This window comes from Mesoplodon bidens (assembly GCF_964165515.1).
Source record: "Mesoplodon bidens genome assembly, chromosome: 9".
In the NCBI taxonomy this organism is placed as follows: Eukaryota; Metazoa; Chordata; class Mammalia; order Artiodactyla; family Ziphiidae; genus Mesoplodon; species Mesoplodon bidens.
The window spans coordinates 37,447,367-37,467,792 of NC_138166.1; the positions used below are offsets into that span (position 1 = coordinate 37,447,367).

At 38.7% G+C, this 20,426-nt stretch overlaps 1 protein-coding gene across 1 annotated transcript in view; it reads right to left on the reverse strand.

The window, feature by feature from the left end:
• Window positions 1-1,281: 1,281 nt before the first annotated feature.
• LRRC72 (leucine rich repeat containing 72) overlaps window positions 1,282-20,426 on the reverse strand; it is a gene marked incomplete at both ends in the record, with an annotated part of 42,077 nt that continues 22,932 nt past the window's right edge. The window contains 4 exons of the mRNA XM_081243657.1: window positions 1,282-1,447; window positions 2,746-2,773; window positions 14,379-14,531; window positions 15,476-15,565. Of these exons, the coding sequence (XP_081099783.1) occupies window positions 1,282-1,447; window positions 2,746-2,773; window positions 14,379-14,531; window positions 15,476-15,565 (437 nt within the window). The remainder of the gene's footprint in view (window positions 1,448-2,745; window positions 2,774-14,378; window positions 14,532-15,475; window positions 15,566-20,426) is intronic.

Genomic DNA, 20,426 nt, shown 5'->3' on the forward strand with positions numbered 1-20,426 from the left:
TTGGGTCTGGAGGATGGCTTACAACTCACTTGGTTGTTGGCAGAGGACTTAGCTCCTTACTTGCTTCTGGAAGTAGGCCTCAGCTCCTCACCACATGGATCTCTCCAGAGGACTGCTTAAGTGTCCTCATGACGTGGCAGCTGGCTTCCTGCAGAATAAGTGATAAGGAGAGAGAGGAAGAGAAGACTTTGATTCTTTCTATGACCTAATCTTGGAAGTAACACACCATCATTTTTCCTTAATAGCAGCCACTCACCTACATCAATACCAAACTTTTTCTTTTCCTCAGCTGCAACCTTCTGCCAGGGACCATACTGGACTTCGCAGATTCTGGCTGTGCACAGAATCACAAGCGCTCACAGGGGGAAGGAGATCACAGATTCTCGGTGACAGTTCACTACTCCCTCTAGGGTTTTCATCTCTTGCTTGTTTTGATTTCAGCCCCACTTCTCCAGTGTGTCTGTGGTACAGTGTGATAGTGTCTAGGCACCATCAGATAAGGGGAAATGTCCCTCTGCTTTTTATAAGCTTTAGATCTAGCACTTTAGCTTAGCTGGTGAAGATCAGCAATGCCTTTTGGGTTACCTTACATGTCCGGTTTTGTGTCCCAGCACAAGGCAACTGCTGAAAGCTTTTCTGTTTTCCCTTCCCTCTAGCTGAGTGCTTTGGTGTAGGCCAACCACAGATCATAAACCCACACCCAGAACTGGCATATGCCTCCAAAGGTGACAGTGAAAGTCATACGATATATTGTAGTCATACAAAGGAATACTATATAGCAATGAGGACAATGGAATTATTGCTGTTGGCAACAACATGGTCAATTTTACAATTTTATAATGTTGAGTATAAGAAGCCAGAAAAAAATTATTCAACTTCTATGATTCCATTTATATGCTTTTCAAAAACAGACACAATAAATATATGGCTTAGAAATCAGGAGGATGGGTGGATAGTAATAGGTCATTGGACTGGTAACAGGAATGAGGAGGTTTTTAGAGTGCTGGTAAGGTTCCATTTCTCGATCTAGGATGCCTGTTACATGAACATGTTCATTTTTTGAAATTTTTTTGAGCAAAACACTTATGACTTGTATACATTTCTATATACATGTTTTACTTCAAAAGAAACTTAAGATAAAATGTAGGAATTATTTTTCCTTGGTGTTTCTGTTTACATTCAAATGTTTCAAATAATACCACAATAAACATATAATATGCTAATCACAGAAAAGTTTAATGTATAACTGAAAACGACTAGGATTTCTAGAAACCCCAAGGATTATCTCAGTGTAACTGTGAGCATTTGGGCAGGTTCTGTGTCTTTCTCTTCAAGGTATTTCTCCTCTCGTGTTGGAACTGTGTCCCAGTTCAGAGAGGTAATAGCCATTGCTGATCGCTTCATGGACCTTACAAAAACAGCATCTTCTGGGTCATCAAACATAGTTCTGAAAAAATGTCAATTATGTCAGAAAAAAAATCAGTTAGACCAATGTTTAAGTGAATCAGTGCCATATTTTTCGTTTATCTGTAGTGTAGTACCACTGACAAATAACTTTTGGGCCCTACTGACAAATGACTTTCAGGACAAGTAACACCATTTTTATTGTATATATTGTTTATTTTAAAAGCAGAGTGAACATATTTGGGATCAGCTATAATAGGTCTCACATATTCAAGCATTCATATTTCAAATCAGTGGTTAAATGAAATGATTAAAATATTTATATAGATATCATATGCATATTAGGATCTTATGTACATTTTATTGAAAAGTTATTATAACTTAATTATAATTATTATTAATAATAGTTAATTATTATATAACTACATTATACTATATTCTGTAAAAGTGCTTGGAGATACTGTTTTTCAAGACTGAATCCAGGGCTTCCCTGGTGGCGCAGTGGTTGAGAATCTGCCTGCTAATGCAGGGGACACGGGTTCGAGCCTGGTCTGGGAGGATTCCACATTCCGCGGAGCAACTAGGCCCGTGAGCCACAACTACTGAGCCTGTGTGTCTGGAGCCTGTGCTCCGCAACAAGAGAGGGCCACGATAGCGAGAGGCCTGCGCACCTTGATGAAGAGTGGCCCCCGCTTGCCACAACTAGAGAAAGCCCTCGCACAGAAACTAAGAACCAACACAGCAAAAATTAATTAATTAATTAATAAACTCCTACCCCCAACGTCTTCTTTAAAAAAAAAAAAAGAAAAAATTCCTAAGTGCAATATTAAAACAGAATGATGATTTTAAAATTCATCAATATTCATAAATTTAATGTTTTTCATAGTTTTATGAACTACTTCTTTTGAAAATATAAATTCCAGTGAATATAAAATGTTAATAATTGCTCTCACTGAACATATTTAGGGGAACAGTAAATAAAGAAGTAAAGACCTTCATTTATAATATCAGGTAATTCTTAAGTGGTTTTTTTTATGCTTACTTTCAAGATTTTGTCTTTTTCTTTTTTAACTTTTTTGTCTAACTTCTCCTTCCACCTCACCCCACATCTTCATTTATTTTAGGTTATAATAAAAATATTAAAATATCTAAATACATCAAATATGAATACATAGTTTGAACTCATATATCATAGGAAGACAGCAATTTTTCTGATCTATTGAAGAGTTAGTCATTTTTTTAACCCATTAAAATCCATTTTGGGAAATGGGAATAATCTAGGGAATCAACACGATTATGAAATAATCTGATAAGAAAAGGTAAAGTTTAAAAATCACTTACTTGTCTACATTATTCGCAAATGCAAAGTCTAAAAGAAAAATTCTAAATTAGTATTTTTTAAATGTTTATTCAACATTTTAAAACAATGAAATAATGCTATAAAGGAAAAAGTCTAGAACATAGCTCTCTGGTTTTTGAGCAATCATTTAGATAAATAGTTCAATCGGTCAAAATTGCCGTGATACCTAACCTCAAACTCAAATTTTCTTTCAGATATAGTGCCTTAGGTGTGTCTAAGGTTTTGAGGCAAATTCTTTAATACAATACACGTCTCAAAACTCTGAGAACAAAATGCGCAATCAATTTAGTTACCAGCAGAATCCAAGTGGAAATTTTTATAATTAAGATACTCAGTCTCATGTGCAGAAATGGATCATTTTTCTTTTTTCAGATAGGCACATGCATCTGTAAATGGACTAATAGACCCAATGAGGAAAAAATATTTAGGACAGTTTAAACCTCTTGGATTCTTGGCATTAACTTCAAAGACACAAAATAAACAAATCCTAGATCACAAGAATCTACATCTTACCTAGCTTTGGAGCGCAAAGGCTAGTCCTCAAAGCTTGGATTTCTTATGGTATCTTCTAGAGACTGTCATTACTTTGTTTATTCCTCTCCAGAAGGCCCAATGCCAGGATAGTGATGGAATGTACCAGCACCTGTTGGTCCAGCAAAGCCCACAGTCTGAGCTCTTGCCAACTCACAGGCAGCAGGGAGCACACAGCCTCTGCCTTAGGAGAGGGGTTCACGGCATCGTTCCCTTCACAAGTGGCTAACCCAAATCTCCCATGTCTTTTTTCATCACCCCAGATTCTTTCTACATTTTTAATTACAAAAAGCTCACATTTTACTTTTGATGAATATAAACAAGAAAATAGTAAAAAGTGAAATCTCCCTTTGACCTGTCCAATTCCTTATATCAGAAGTATCACCGCTGAGTTTTGTATGTATGCTTCCAGCCCCCTATGTGCATATGCACGTGCACTCACGCACATATATATACACAAAGATTTGTCTGCTGACAAAATTCTAATTTTGTCATTAATCTGCATTATATTACTCCACAACATATTTTTTGTACTCAAAATATACCATGGAATGATTCTAAATCCAATTGTTCATATTGTATGGATGTGCCATAAGCTAACATTCTATGAGTGACCATTTAGATTTTCTGTTTTTTCTATTACAAAAAGTTTCAATTAGCACTTTATACATATATTTTTGCTCATGTGTGCAAATACTTCTGTAGGAGAGAGACTTCAAATTTAATTGCTGTGTTGAATGCATTGCACATTTTATATATGGGTGGATCCTGTCATACTGCCATATGACCTTCCAAGAAAGTTGAACCAGTTTACCCTGGTTCAACTTTCTTGGAAGAGTATGAGTTGTGCTCTTTTCTCCCCTCAACTTCACCAACCTTTTCGGTGTTTGTCTACCTGCAGGATGAAAATGGTATCTCATTGTTTTAATTTGCACTTACTTGCTCACTAGTGAGGCTGATTGTTAGACATCACATTTTTTTCCCTCTATAAATGTCCATATCTTTTGAGACTAGTTTTCAAATTGATTTATAGGAGTCCTTCGAGATAATGGGCATTAACTTTTGCCTATTGTATGTATTGCAAATATTTCTTCCAATTGTGTCTTTTAATTTTGTTCCTGGAATTTGAAGAAACTTTAAGTTGTCCTTGTTTCTCAATCTATTTGGAATACAATTGATTTCTTTCTCATTTTAGGGTTAAGAATAATAAAATAAAAATGTGGTGTTACAATTGCTTTATAAACATTTTCAAGAATAGTTTATTTCCAATAAAAGAATTTAGAGTCCTAAATGTGCATGTCACAGTAAGAACAAATATAACAACTATAAAAACTATAAGGCACAAGTTTTAAAAACTTACATAGTGAGTTTTATTAATTTTATTATAAATGTTTGGTTTGTAGAAAATTAGGAGATTGATTAGGGTTATGCTGCCAATTTGGGGGAGGCTTATAGTCAGCCTTTCTATGAATTAAGAATGTGAATTAAGAAGAAAAAATTTCAAATGCAATGAAATACTCCCCCTATCCTTTCTTCCCTAATTTTGTTTTTAGAGGTTTGATATGAAAGAAATGTAAAGCACTAAAGGTAGCAATCAGCTATCCTCCTCACACCTGAAAAACTCTCTAGCCCTGAAAAAGAGATGGGAGTTACCATATATTGCTTGTTGCTGGGTGTATTAGCTATTTTTAAGAGTGGAGATTTTCTATCCCGAGATTCCTTTCCTACCACAGCATGGCTTACCCCCACTAATCCAGTAAACATTCAGTTTGAGCATTAGCTTTTACATGAACTAAAAGAAAAAACAAGGAAGTGGCTGACCAATAGAACAGTCTAACTTATCATGCAGCTGATATGTGTAAAATCAGGTGTTGCAATGGTTTGCACATTAAGCATCCTAACAGCCAAAGGAAGATATTACCCCCATTTAAAAAAACAGAAAGGTGAAGCAAATTCATGTCCAAAATAAAAATTGTAATTACTAGCAGAGCTGGTGTTCAAATCCAGGAGAATCTGATCCTAAAGCTTGTGTTCTTGCCTCTACACTGGTTGTTCTCTGGTGGGAGTACACATCAGAATCACCTGAGAGGCTTGTTAAAACATAGCCTCCTGGGTCCACCCTGAGTTTCTAATTCAGTAGATGTTGTTTGGGGCAAGAATGTGCATCTGTAGAAAATTATGAAGTGATGCTGCTGCTGCTGATTTGGGGACCACACTTCGACAACCACTGCTCTACACTATAGCCTTCCGCATCCAGAACGTGTCCTCCAGACATTACTTCTATTCTATGGGATATATAGGGGATAAAGGTACACGTTGAATTATACTTTGTGGAAACAATCATACAAATTGAGGCATTCCATAATGTAACTGGCCTGGTCCCTACAAAAAGTCATGGAAAAAATTTAAGACTATTTTAAATTAAAAGAGTAATCTGGGGTTTCCCTGGTGGCGCAGTGGTTGGGAGTCCGCCTGCCGATGCAGGGGACACGGGTTCGTGCCCCGGTCTGGGAAGATCCCACATACTGCGGAGCGGCTGGGCCCGTGAGCCATGGCCGCTGAGCCTGCGCGTCCGGAGCCTGTGCTCCACAACGGGAGAGGCCACAGCAGTGGAAGGCCCAAGTAACGCCAAAAAAAAAAAGAGTAATCTGCCACAACAACTAAATGTAATTGTGAACCTTGACTGGATTCTTGTTTGAAAAAGCAGCTGAGAGGCCTTTAAGATGGCGGAAGAGTAAGACGTGGAGATCACCTTCCTCCCCACAAATACATCAGAAATACATCTACATGTGGAACAACGCCTACAGAACACCTACACTGAACGCTGGCAGAAGACCTCAGACCTCCCAAAAGGCAAGAAAACTCCCCACGTCCCCACGTACCTGGGTAGGGCAAAAGAAAAAAGAATAAACAGAGACAAAAGAATAGGGACGGGACCTGCACGTGTGGGAGGGAGCTGTGAAAGAGGAAAGGCGTCCACACACTAGGAAGCCCCTTCGCGGGCGGAGACTGCGGGTGGCAGCGGGGAAGCTTCGGAGCCACAGAGGAAAGCGTAGCAACAGGGGTGCGGAGGGCAAAGCGGAGAGATTCCCGCACAGAGGATCGGGGCAACCAGCACTCACCAACCCGAGACGCTTGTCTGCTCACCTGCCGGGACGGGCGGGGCTGGGAGCTGAGGCTCGGGCTTCGGTCGGAGCGCAGGGAGAGGACTGGGGTTGGCTGCGTGACCACAGCCTGAAGGGATTAGTGCACCACAGCTAGCTAGGAGGGAGTCCGGGAAAAAGTCTGGAGCTGCCGAAGAGGCAAGAGACTTTTTCTTGCCTCCTTGTTTCCTGGTGCGCGAGGGGAGAGGATTCAGAGCGCCGCTTAAAGGAGCTCCAGAGACGGGCGTGGGCCGTGACGATCAGCCCGGACACCAGAGACGGGCATGAGACGCTAAGGCTGCTCCTGCAGCCACTAAGAAGCCTGTGTGCGAGCGCAGGTCACTCTCCACACCGCCCCTCCCGGGAGCCTGTGCAACCCACCACTGCCAGGGTCCCGAGATCCAGGAACAACTTCCCCGGGAGAATGCACAGCGCGCCTCAGGCTGGTGCAACGTCACGCCGGCCTCTGCCGCCGCCTCAGGCTCGCCCCGCCTCCGTACCCCTCCTCCCCGGCCTGAGTGAGCCAGAGCCCCGGAAGCAGCTGCTCCTTTAACCCCGTCCTGTCTGAGCAAAGAACAGACGCCCTCAGGTGACCTACACGCAGAGGCGGGGCCAGATCCAAAGCTGAACCCCAGGAGCTGTGCAAACAAAGAAGAGAAAGGGAAATCTCTCCCAGCAGCCTCAAGAGCAGAGGATTAAATCTCCACAATCAACGTGATGTACCCTGCATCTGTGGAATACCTGGATAGACAACGAATCATCCCAAAATTGAGATGGTGGACTTAGGGAGCAACAATATATATATTATTTTCTTTCTCTCTTTTTGTGAGTGTGTATGTGTATGCTTCTGTGTGTGATTTTGTCTGTATAGCTTTGCATTTACCATTTGTCCTAGGATTCTGTCTGTCCGTCTGGGGATTTTTTTTTTAAGTATAATTTTTAGCACTTGTTATCATTGGGGGTTTCTTTTTTGGTATGGTTGCTCTCTTCTTTCTTTCTTTTTCTTCTTTTTTTATTACTTTTTAATTTTTTTATTTTTAATAATTATTTTTTATTTTAATAACTATTTTATTATTACTTTTTTTCTTCCTTTTTTTTCCTCCCTTTCCTTCTGAGCCATATAGCTGACAGGGTCTCAGTGCTCCAGTTGGGTGTCAGGCCTATGCCTCTGAGGTGGGAGAGCTGAGTTCAGGACATTGGTCCACCAGAGACTTCCCAGCTCCATGAATATCAAATGGCAAAAGCTCTCCCAGAGATCTTCATCTCAACACTAAGACCCAGCTCCACTCAACAACCAGCAAGCTACAGTGCTGGACACCCTATGCCAAACAACCAGCAAGAAAGGAACACAACCCCACCCATTAGCAAAGAGGCAGCTTAAAATCATAAGGTCACAGACACACCAAAACACACCACTGGATGTGGTCCTGCCCACCAGAAAGACAAGACCCAGCCTCATCCACCAGAACACAGGCACTAGTCCCCTCCACCAGGAAGCCTACACAACCCACTGAACCAACCTTAGCAACTGGGGGCAGACACCAAAAACAACAGGAATTACGAACCTGCAACCTGCAAAAAGGAGACCCCAAACACAGTAAGTTAAGCAAAATGAGAAGACAGAGAAACACATAGCAGATGAATGAGCAAGGTAAAAACCCACCAGACCAAAAGAATGAACAGGAAATAGGCAGTCTACCTGAAAAACAATTCAGAGTAATGATAGTAAAGATGATCCAAAATCTTGGAAACAGAATGGAGAAAACACAAGAAACGTTTAACAAGGACCTAGAAGAACTAAAGAGCAAATAAACAATGATGAACAACAATAAATGAAATTTAAAATTCTCTGGAAGGAATCAATAGCAGAATAACTGAGGCAGAAGAATGGATAAGTGACCTGGAAAATAAAATAGTGGAAATAACTAATGCAGAGCAGAATAAAGAAAAAAGAATGAAAAGAATTGAGGACAGTCTCAGGGACCTCTGGGACAAAATTAAACGCACCAACATTCAAACTATAGGGGTCCGAGAAGAAGAAGAGAAAAAGAAAGGGACTGAGAAAATATTTGAAGAGATTATAGTTGGAAACTTCCCTAATATGGGAAAGGAAATAGTTAATTAAGTCCAGGAAGTGCAGAGAGTCCCATACAGGATAAATCCAAGGAGAAACACACCAAGACACATATTAATCAAACTATCAAAAATTAAACACAAAGAAAAATTTATTAAAAACAGCAAGGGGGCTCCCCTGGTGGCGCAGTGGTTGAGAGTCCGCCTGCCGATGCAGGGGACATGGGTTCGTGCCCCGGTCTGGGAGGATCCCACATGCCGTGGAGCGGCTGGGCCCATGAGCCATGGCCGTTGAGCCTGCGTGTCCGGAGCCTGTGCTCCGCAACGGGAGAGGCCACAACAGTGAGAGGCCCACATACCGCCAAAAAAAAAAAAAAAAAAAAAAACAGCAAGGGAAAAACAACAAATAACATACAAGGGAATCCCCATAAGGTTAACAGCTGATCTTTCATCAAAAACTCTGCAAGCCAGAAGGGAGTGGCAGGACATATTTAAAGTGATGAAAGGGAAAAACCTACAACCAAGATTACTCTACCCAGCAAGCATCTCATTCAGATTTGACACAGAAATGAAAACCTTTACAGACAAGCGAAAGCTAAGAGAACTCAGTACCAGCAAAACAGCTTTACAACAAATTCTTAAGGAACTTCTCTAGGCAGGAAGCACAAGAGAAGGAAAAGACCTACAATAACAAACCAAAACAATTAAGAAAATGGTAATACGAACATACATTATCAATAAGAACCTTGAATGTAAATGGATTAAATGCTCACACCAAAAGACATAGACTGGCTAAATGGATAAAAAACAAGACCCATATATATGCTGTCTACAAGAGACCCACTTCTGAGTTAGGGACACATACAGACTGAAAGTGAGGGGATGGAAAAAGATAATCCGTGCAAATGGAAATCATAAGAAAGCTAGAGTAGCAATTCTCATATCAGACAAAATAGACTGTATAATAAAGACTATTACAAGAAACAAAGAAGGACACTACATAATGATCAAGCGATCAATCCAAGAAGAAGATACAACAATTGTAAATATTTAGGCACCCAACATAGAAGCACCTCAGTACATAAGGCAAATGGTAACAGCCATAAAAGGGGAAATTGACAGTAACAGAACAATCATAGCAGGGGACTTTAACACCCCACTTTCATCAATGGACAGATCATCCAAAATGAAAATAAATAAGGAAACACAGCTTTAAATGATACACTAAACAAGATGGACTTAACTGATACTTATAGGACATTCCATTCATAAACAACAGAATACACTTTCTTCTCAAGTGCTCATGGAACGTCCTCCAGGAGAGATCATGTCTTGGGTCACAAATCAAGCCTTGGTAAATTTAAGAAAATTGAAATCCTATCAAGTATCTTTTCCGACCACAACGTTATGAGATTAGATATCAATTACAGGAAAATATCTGTAAAAAAATACAAACACATGGAGGCTAACAATACACTACTTAATAACCAAGAGATCACTGTAGAAATCAAAGAGGAAATCAAAAAATACCTAGGAACAAATGACAATGAAAACACGACAACCCAAAACCTATGGGTTGCAACAAAAGCAGTTCTAAGAGAGAACACTATAGCAATACAATTCTACCTCAAGAAACAAACATCTCAAATAAACAACCTAACCTTACACCTAAAGCAATCAGAGAAAGAAGAACCATAAAACCCCAAAGTTAGCAGAAAGAAAGAAATCATAAAGCTCAGATCAGAAATAAATGAAAAAGAAATGAAGGAAACAATAGCAAAGATCAATAAAACCAAAAGCTGGTTCCTTGAGAAGATAAGCAAAATTGATAAACCATTAGCCAGTGTCATCAAGAAAACAAAGAGAGAAGACTCAAATCAATAGAATTAGAAATGAAAAAGGAGAAGTAACAACTGACACTGCAGATATACAAAGAATCATGAGAGATTACTACAAGCAACTTATGCCAACAAAATGGACAACCTGAAAGGAATGGATAAATTCTTAGAAAAGCACAACCTTCTGAGACTTAACCAGGAAGAGATAGAAAATATAAACAGACCAATCACAAGCACTGAAATTGAGACTGTGATTAAAAATCTTCCAGCAAACAAAAGCCCAGGACCAGATGGCTTCACAGGCGAATTCTATCAAACATTTAGAGAAGAGCTAACACCTATCCTTCTCAAACTCTTCCAAAATACAGCAGAGGGAGGAACAGTCCCAAACTCATTCTATGAGACCACCAGCACCGGGATATCAAAACCAGACAAAGATGTCACAAAGAAAGAAAACTACAGACCAATATCACTGATGAACATAGATGCAAAAATCCTCAACAAAATACTAGCAAACAGAATCCAACAGCACATTAAAAGGATCATACACCATGATCAAGTGGGGTTTATCCTAGGAATGCAAGGATTCTTCAGTATACGCAAATCAATCAATGTGATACACCATATTAACAAACTGAAGGATAAAAACCATATGATCATCTCAATAGCTGCAGAAAAAGCTTTTGACAAAATTCAATACCCATTTATGATAAAAACCCTCCAGAAAGTAGGCACAGAGGGAACTTACCTCAACATAATAAAGGCCATATATGACAAACCCACAGCCAACATCGTTCTCAATGCTGAAAAGCTGAAATCATTTCCACTAATATCAGGAACAAGACAAGGTTGCCCACTCTCACTACTATTATTCAACTTAGTTTTGGAAGTTTTCACCACAGCAATCAGAAAAGAAAAAGAAATAAAAGGAATACAAATTGGAAAAGAAGTAAAACTGTCACTGTTTTCAGATAACATGATACTATACATAGAGAATCCTAAAGATACCACCAGAAAACTACAAGAGCTAATCAATGAATTTGGTAAAGTAGCAGGATACGAAATTAATGCACAGAAATCTCTTGCATTCCTATACACTAATGATGAAAAATCTGAAAGAGAAATTAAGGAAACACTCCCATTTACCACTGCAACAAAAGGAATAAAATACCTAGGAATAAACCTGCCTAAGGAGACAAAAGACCTGTATGTAGAAAACTATAAGACACTGATGAAAGAAATTAAAGATGATACCAACAGATGGAGAGATATACCATGTTCTTGGATTGGAAGAATGAACATTATGAAAATGACTATACTACCCAAAGCAATCTACAGATTCAATGCAATCCCTATCAAATTACCAATGACATTTTTCACAGAACTAGAACAAAAAACTTCACAATTTGTATGGAAACACAAAAGACCCCGAATAGCCAAAGCAATCTTGAGAAAGAAAAACAGAGCTGGAGGAATCTGGCTCCCTCACTTCAGACTATACTACAAAGTTATCGAGACAGTATGGTACTGGCACAAAAACAGAAATATAGATCAATGGAACAAGATACAAAGCCCAGAGATAAACCCACAAACATATGGTCACCTTGTGTTTGATAAAGGAGGCAAGAATATACAATGGAGAAAAGACAGCCTCTTCAATAATTGGTGCTGGGAAAACTGGACAGCTACATGTAAAAGAATGAAATTAGAACACTCTCTAACACCATACACAAAAATAAATTCAAAATGGATTAAAGACCTAAATGTAAGGCCAGACACTCTAAAACTCTTAGAGGCAAGCATAGGCAGAACACTCTATGACATAAATCACAGCAAGATCCTTTTCGACCCACCTCCTAGAGAAATGGAAATAAAAACAAAAATAAACACATGGGACCTAATGAAGCTTAAAAGCTTTTTCACAGCAAAGGAAACCATAAAAAAGGCAAGAAGACAACCCTCACAATGGGAGAAAATATTTGCAAGTGAAACAACTGACAAAGGATTAATCTCCAAATTTTATAAGCAGCTCATGCAGCTCAATATCAAAAAAACAAAAAACCCAATCCAAAAGTGGGTAGAAAACCTAAATAGACATTTCTCCAAAGAAGATATACAGATTGCCAACAAACACATGAAACAATGCTCAACATCATTAATCATTAGAGAAATGCAAATCAAAACTATAATGAGATTTCATCTCACACCAGTCAGAATGGCCATCATCAAAAAATCTACAAACAATAAATGCTGGAGAGGGTGTGGAAAAAGGGAACCCTCTTGCACTGTTGGTGGGAATGTAAATTGATACAGTCACTATGGAGAACAGGATGGAGGTTCCTTAAAAAACTAAAAATAGAACTACCATATGACCCAGCAATCCCACTACTGGGCATATACCCTGAGAAAACCATAATTCAAAAAGAGTCATGTGAGGCTTCCCTGGTGGCGCAGTGGTTGAGAATCCGCCTGCCGATGCAGGGGACATGGGTTCGTGCCCCGGTCTGGGAAGATCCCACATGCCGCGGAGCAGCTGGGCCCGTGAGCCATGGCCGCTGAGCCTGCGCGTCTGGAGCCTGTGCTCCGCAATGGGAGAGGCCACAACAGTGAGAGGCCCGCGTACCGCAAAAAAAAAAAAGTCATGTACCAAAATGTTCATTGCAGCTCTATTTACAATAGCCAGGACATGGAAGCAACTGAAGTGTCCATCAACAGATGAATGGATAAAGAAGATGTGGCACATATATACAATGGAATATTACTCAGCCATAAAAGGAAACGAAATTGAGTTATTTGTAGTGAGGTGGATGGACCTAGAGCCTATCATACAGAGTGACGTAAGTCAGAAAGAGAAAAACAAATACCGTATGCTAACACATATATATGGAATCTAAGAAAGAAAAAAAAAATAAGGTCATGAAGAACCTAGGGGCAAGATGGGAATAAAGACACAGACCTACTAGAGAACGGACTTGAGGATATGGGGAGGGGGAAGGGTAAGCTGTAAGAAGGTGAGAGAGTGGCATGGACATATATACACTACCAAACGTAAAATCGATAGCTAGTGGGAAGCAGCCACATAGCACAGGGAGATCAGCTCGGTGCTTTGTGACCACCTAGAGGGGTGGGATGGGGAGGATGGGGGGGAGGGAGATGCAGGAGGGAAGAGATATGGGAACATATGTATATGTATAACTGATTCACTTTGTTATAAAGCAGAAACTAACACACCATTGTAAAGCAACTATACTCCAATAAAGATGTTAAAAAAATAAATAAAATAAAATAAAATTTCTAGCATACAGGATCCTAAATGGGTCAAAAATCTAAATTCACTAGGGTATGTTACTAAACCTAATAGCAGGTTTAGCTGTTGTGACCAAATAAACATTTCTTAAAAAAAAAAAAAAGAATTGCAGAACAAAAGATAGATGTATTCTCGAACACTGAAAATATCATTGAACCTTAAACTAAGTTGGACACTGTATACTCTTTGTTGTGTGAGAAAAGTAAACCTCTTTTTACTTAAGTCACTGTAGTTGGATTTCTGTTACATACAAGAAATTAAATTCCAGCTAATGAAACATTGCTGAAGATATTCAAGTTATACTTGCATATGATCACCATCTATGAGAGTACAACAAAATAATAGTGCTTATTTCTGAATGGAGGAATTGCAGATGATCTTTATTTCTTCTTTATATTTTTCTATATTATCAAAAACTTATAGCCTTAATTGGTGAAATTATCCAGTGTCAATGGTAATAATAGCAATTGTAGCTTATTCATTGAGCCCTTTATGCTGTGCTAGATACTGGGGTAAGGACTTCAATGTATTATCTCGTTATCACATTACCTTATTTAATACACACAAATGAAGATGAAAGTTATATATTTAGGTAGGCTAATAAAATTTGAAAATATTTATTTCACTACATAACTGTTTAGCTTATTGTAAATTGAAGTTATTATTATTATAACTAAATTAACCAAAAGTTTGAGGAGTTTTCTTTCATTTTTTCTAAATACCTGAAGGTACTTTCTGGGCTGGTTTTTGCTTAAGTGGTGATCTTGGATTCCATGAGGCATCTACTTTTCTTCTGAATGCTATTGATTGAACAATATGAGACTTTTTATGGTTAAAAATCGTGATCATTGATCTTCTTTCTTTTTCTGTAACTTCTGATAAATGCAAAAAGTAATGTTATATAACATTATAAATAGATATGCAGAGTGATTCAAAATAGAATTACTTTAAACAATGGATTTATCCCATGTTGTATATGAACATCCTGTCAAAATTAATTTGTAAAAAGGCTACTAAGTTATTTCCATAATCTTACAAGTGCTCAATATATGTCCCTCATGTCACAAGGCACAAATCAATCCTATCGCATCACATTCTAACACATCACCATGGATGACTGAAATTGCAGCTGTGCTACATCCCTTCTTTTCCTCATGGCTATGAGGAAGAAGAGGAATAAACATAAGGTTTTAATATATTCTCAATTAGAAGTTACTCAATTATAAGTTATTAAGAATGTTCAAATCTGTAGAAAGGTAAGTAGATAGGTAATAAAGAACTTCTGGGTAAAATAGACCTCAAAAAATGTAAAATGTAATGCACTGAGGTTGATTTTTCTTTTTTGTGGCTTATATAAATCAGACATACTAGTTTATCTACAATGTCTAAAAATATATCACATAGAAGTTATTTTTATATATGTTTTAGTATATATATACATACATATTTACAGAATTTCAAAGAATATGACTTTTAGAACTTAAATAGGCCTATGAGACAGGCCAATTATCTCATTTTTGAAATAAAAAATTAAGGGTGTTGCGCAGAGGTCAGTGAATTGGCATTCAACACACTACTGTCAAAACTAGAATCAAAAGGAGACATTTCCTCATGCTCAGTTAGATGGCCTTTCCTATAAAGTGGTCAACAGACATGAATTCCTAAACTATAGCAAATTTCATACAGCAAAAATTTCAAAAATAAGTAATTGAAAAACTTTCATTTACAAAGACAATTATTTCCAAAAATCATCAGCAGTTTAAACCACTGAGTTATAAGACTGACTCAAATATTTCTCTGCAAGAAGAGGTGTTCTTACGATTTCCGTCAAGCAACTCTACTCCTGGAAGGTGGTAGATTGTGTATAAACGGTACAAGTTATATTGGCATAAAGGGTTTTGGTAGAGAGCTGCAAAGAAAGAATCCAAATTAAGATGTCAAGTTTCAAAATCAGTTACATTTATCACTTGATAAAATATGAGAAATTGCAAGATTAATATAAAACATAACAGCATGTAAAGCTCTGCTTCACAGACCAATGGTTTCACCAAACCCTTACTTATTCATCACAGGACTTACTTTTCCTACCTGTTAAATTCATTCATTCAACAAATATTTTCGGAGTGCTTACTATCTACTAGGAATTGTGCTAGGTGCTGAGGACATATCTTTGACCCAAATCTGTCACAAATGAGGAAACTTTTAACATGTCCGTAAATTAATCAGTAAAGGAAGAACTCAATATCAGCTCTAGAGGGTTCTTGATGCTGCTCTTTATTAAAGTATTTGTTCATTGGTTCTCTTCTTCCAGTCTCAAAGGTCACATGGGTGCCTGCGTGGAGATGGGCAGAGTTGTGGCACAGTATTCTATTATAATTTTCTTCCTCGGCTTCACACCATTGCAACTAGTTCAGAACATATAAATGCCAGTAGCAGCTTCAGATCTCAGTAGAGTAGGGGTGAAGAGATGCGGGTTTTGCATCTCTACCTCTGGGCAGGCACATGAGACTCGGATTTCCTTGTGCGCAGGTGCTAGGATACTTAATGAACCAGGCTGGTGGTGGGAGGCATGCTGATGCGGAAGAGCTCCAGGCGCTTCTGACATGACATCCCTTAGGCATCAGCATGTAGGTACATTTTTTTAAATCTTCAGCTAGAAGTTGTATTTTATTTCCACGGAAAAGGTACTTTCCCTATTCTTCTTTAGATAATATTAAACAGGGTTATTTCAATACAATGTGAAATAAAACTCTTATAATTTCCACTTGGATATCTTTAGCTATTGAATTCCACCTACGTAATTTCTAGAAAATACTCCTGGAAAAGACATCTAGTGAAGAGAACCACTAGATGGCAGTAGCAGAAAGAGCTCCAGCTAGTGTACAAAAACATCACTCAACAACATGAGGCTCATTTAACGTACATTTAAATCTAGGAGTACTGCTGTAGCATTTGACTAGTTATAAAATACAAAGAGGTTTGATAAAAGCATGAAAGTATTAAGCATTAGAAACCCAGAAAAAACTGATTAATATTTATAAAGAAGAGTTTGCAACATAAAGAAGAGGGGGTCAAGGGGGATGCTTGAAAGACAACAAACTAGATAAAAACTGAAGAAGTTAATCATCTGAATGTTTTCTCTGCAGGTAATAAAATATTCTGATATTTGTTGTATAAACACAAACTTTTCTGGCTAATAAAGTCGTTAGAGGTAGCTATTCGCTCTGGAAAACATGAGCTTTAGAGGGACTTAAAGCAGGCAATGGAAGACACCTGGTGCATAAGAAACAAAAGTTCTAAGAGGAAAGGCAAAAAAGAAAATGTAGAGCCAGGGGCAACAAGAAAATTTAAAAGAAAGGAAATATGTATGTATTGGGGGAAATGAGAGGAAAAATGAAATGGATATTTTTCAAGATTTCTTAAGTGACAAAACTGGTTTGAATTTTAACCTCAAAAGAGAAGGAATTTAAAGTGGTAGCAAATAATTATAACTACAGGACAGGGAATAGAACGGATGTATACTAAACCAGTAATAAGGACAGATTTAAAAAGATCCACAGGGATCGTACATTGTAGTTTGAGCCAGACAAAGAAGAAAAAAGGTCACCCTTCAAGGATGTAAAAGCAGAACACAATTGTTTTTCATGAGAGTTTAGGAGGGAGAAAAATTCACAGATGCTTTAGTGCAGAAGTCTGCTCTGTGGTTACTGTCTTGGAGAATAACATCTGACACCTCATAACACTATCCTACATGATAGCAGCTGGGAGGAGAGTCTGCCTTTGCATATGATGTTAATGGAAAATGCACCAACATCTTTCAGTGATGTTTACTTTTAGGATACACTTCATATTCTCTTTTCCCTCTGAGAACACTACTATTTAATTTCTTTTCTTGGTTTTTCTTCCTAGTGCTTAGTTAAATACCTGCTTTATGTAAATTTTAAAACTTCTGGCTTCAGCTAAACAAATCACCAAATTTGGATTTACTACTATTACATTACTTACTAAAAAGCTGTCATAATACTAAAAACTCGATGCACTTATTGTGGTTCAACATTCATCTCATCATAAAATAAGATCTAAATGACAGCAAGTCAGAAAACTGGGCTATTAAGCCTAGTCTCTGACTAAATTAACTTAACAAAATAATTAGAATTAAATAATTTTAAAAGAATTTCGTTTTTATTATTCTTCATTTTTTTTCTTACTCTTAAATGTTAGAAGGAAGCAATCTTATTTTTAATTCTCTTTTTCCCCCTCTATACTATTAAGCATTTAACATTTTGGATTTATGAGTTTTGGATTGATGCTACTAAAACTACCATAAATAAAGTTTCTAAGATATGATATTGGTTTCCTGTGTCTGAAAGTTCTGAAAACCTTCTATGATGTATGGGTACATTCCTTTAGAAACTATGAAGCGAAATTGTTTACACTTTCACTTTCAATAGGTTAATACGATTTAATCCACCTTCCCTCTAGGCTACTTATCGAGTACACCTTGGTGGTGCCAGCACTGTCTTGCTTATCTTAATTTGGGATTCTGAGTCTAAGCAATTTACATTTACTCAATAATATAGCAAAATGTTTCTACTACCTTACTGCACAAGCTTGAGTTACATGAGTCACATGTGTGAAGCTACTTCTTATTGAAACAGAAGAGGGAAAAAAAGTCATCTAAATAATTGGCTCGTTAATTTTTTTTAACTTTTAAGGCAAAATTAAAAATCACCATTCAAATGAACCTGAATGTTTTTTAGACCACCTTTGAAGAAAGTTGATGTAATTAATAATGTACCAACATATCCATTTTAATAGATGGGGAAATGATGTAGAGAAGTTAAAAGCAGTTCCATCTGTGCCCCCATACAGAACAGCCTGTGGAAGGAAGCTCAACTGTCAATGATCAGACAGAGGTTCTGGCTCAAGGTTACTTAGTAAGGTCAGCATCTCCACTGTTACCATCTCATTTTAACTAAAATCTCTGGGCCACAGCATACCACATGATTGTACTGAATATGGAAATGATCCCTGATTTTTTTTTTTTTTGCGGTACGCGGGCCTCTCACTGTTGTGGCCTCTCCCACTGCGGAGCACAGGCTCTGGACGCGCAGGCGCAGCGGCCATGGCTCACAGGCCCAGCCGCTCCGCGGCATGTGGGATCTTCCCAGACAGGGGCACGAACCCGTGTCCCCTGCATCCTCAGGCGGACTCCCAACCACTGCGCCACCAGTGAAGCCCTATCCCTGCTTTTTAAAAGGCAAACTTGGACTAAAGCAAGGCTTAGGAGAGTGAGGGATGCTGTTTCAAGACAAACAGCAGTGAAAGACCCAGTTGGCTCTTTTTATTGAGTGGACTGTTCTGTTGTGTTGTTTGGGAGGAGTGGTCCCACCTTGAGGGGCGTTTCAGGGTAAAGAGTCTCAAATGAAGAGACCACTGAGACCATAGTCCCACGCTGACCTCTCAGCATCCCTTTTCACTCCCTGGCTATTTGCATCAGCAGTGGACTGCGGCCAAATGAGGAAAGGCAGGACGTGCTTAAGAGCAGAATCTGTAAAAATTGTAAAGCTTCTCTTTGAAAGGGGCACTTCCTGTCTCCAAGGGTGAATCCTTAAGTCTCTGCTAGGAAGCAAGTCTTAACAGTTACGGATTGTAGGAGTTCACGTATACTTTCCAATGCTGGAGCTTAATGCAACATAGCAAAAATTTGAGAAAAATGAGGAGACTAAAGATTTAGGAACAGGAGAATGGGTTAAGTATTTTGTTGCTGTTGTTGGTGGTGTTTTTTTCTCTCTGTGCTGGGAGAGAGGCAGGGAGACTGAAGATTAGTGAAAGTCCGCAGCCACAAGCAAATCTTTGACACATGCAGATTTAGAAAGAGTTTGGCGGAGGGAAGGGAAGAGGAAAATGGAGCCAGAGGGGGAGGGTGTGGAAAGGTAGACTGCCTGGAGAGAAAAGGTGTGGCCCTCCTGACTCAGCATGGAAGTCAGGAATTCCAGTTTGTAGGACCTCACACTCTGCAGCTGGTTTTAGGCCTCCCTGAAGCTCCCAGCCATGTGTATACTGAGTAATCTCTTGGCAGTTCTCCTCATTGCCAGTGGAGGGTGCAATGCTGAAATGGGTTAGAGGTTTACCCTCCAGGCTATTTTCTCACCCTCTGAAGAACTGTAATTGAAGTGGAATAATAATAATAATATTTTAGCATTTTAAACAGTTTTATAACTTGAAAAGAAAATTTTTAACACTTGAAAATACATGGGGGACTTCCCTGGTGGCGCAGTGGTTAAGAATCCGCCTGCCAATGCAGGGGACAGGGTTCCAGCCCTGGTCTGGGAAGATCCCACATGCCACGGAGCAACTAAGCCTGTGAGCCACAACTACTGAGCCCGCGTGCCACAACTACTGAAGCCCGCGCGCCTAGAGCCCGTGTTCCACAACAAGAGAAGCCACCGCAATGAGTAGCCCACGTACCGCAACAAAGAGTAGCCCCCGCTCTTCGCAACTAGAGAAAGCCCACGTGCAGCAACGAAGACCCAACACAGCCAAAATTAAATAAATAAATTTATTTTTAAAAAATACATGGATTTCTTATTGTAGTTAATGAGCTGAATCTAATCTGTGATTGCAAAGGAGGTTCATAGGAACTTAATCAGGGGACATTACTGCACAATATAATTAGTAGCTAGTAAATGCCAACATTTTTTTCTTAATTTTTTAAAATTTATTTTTGGCTGCGTTGGGTCTTCGTTGCTGCGCACAGACTTTCTCTA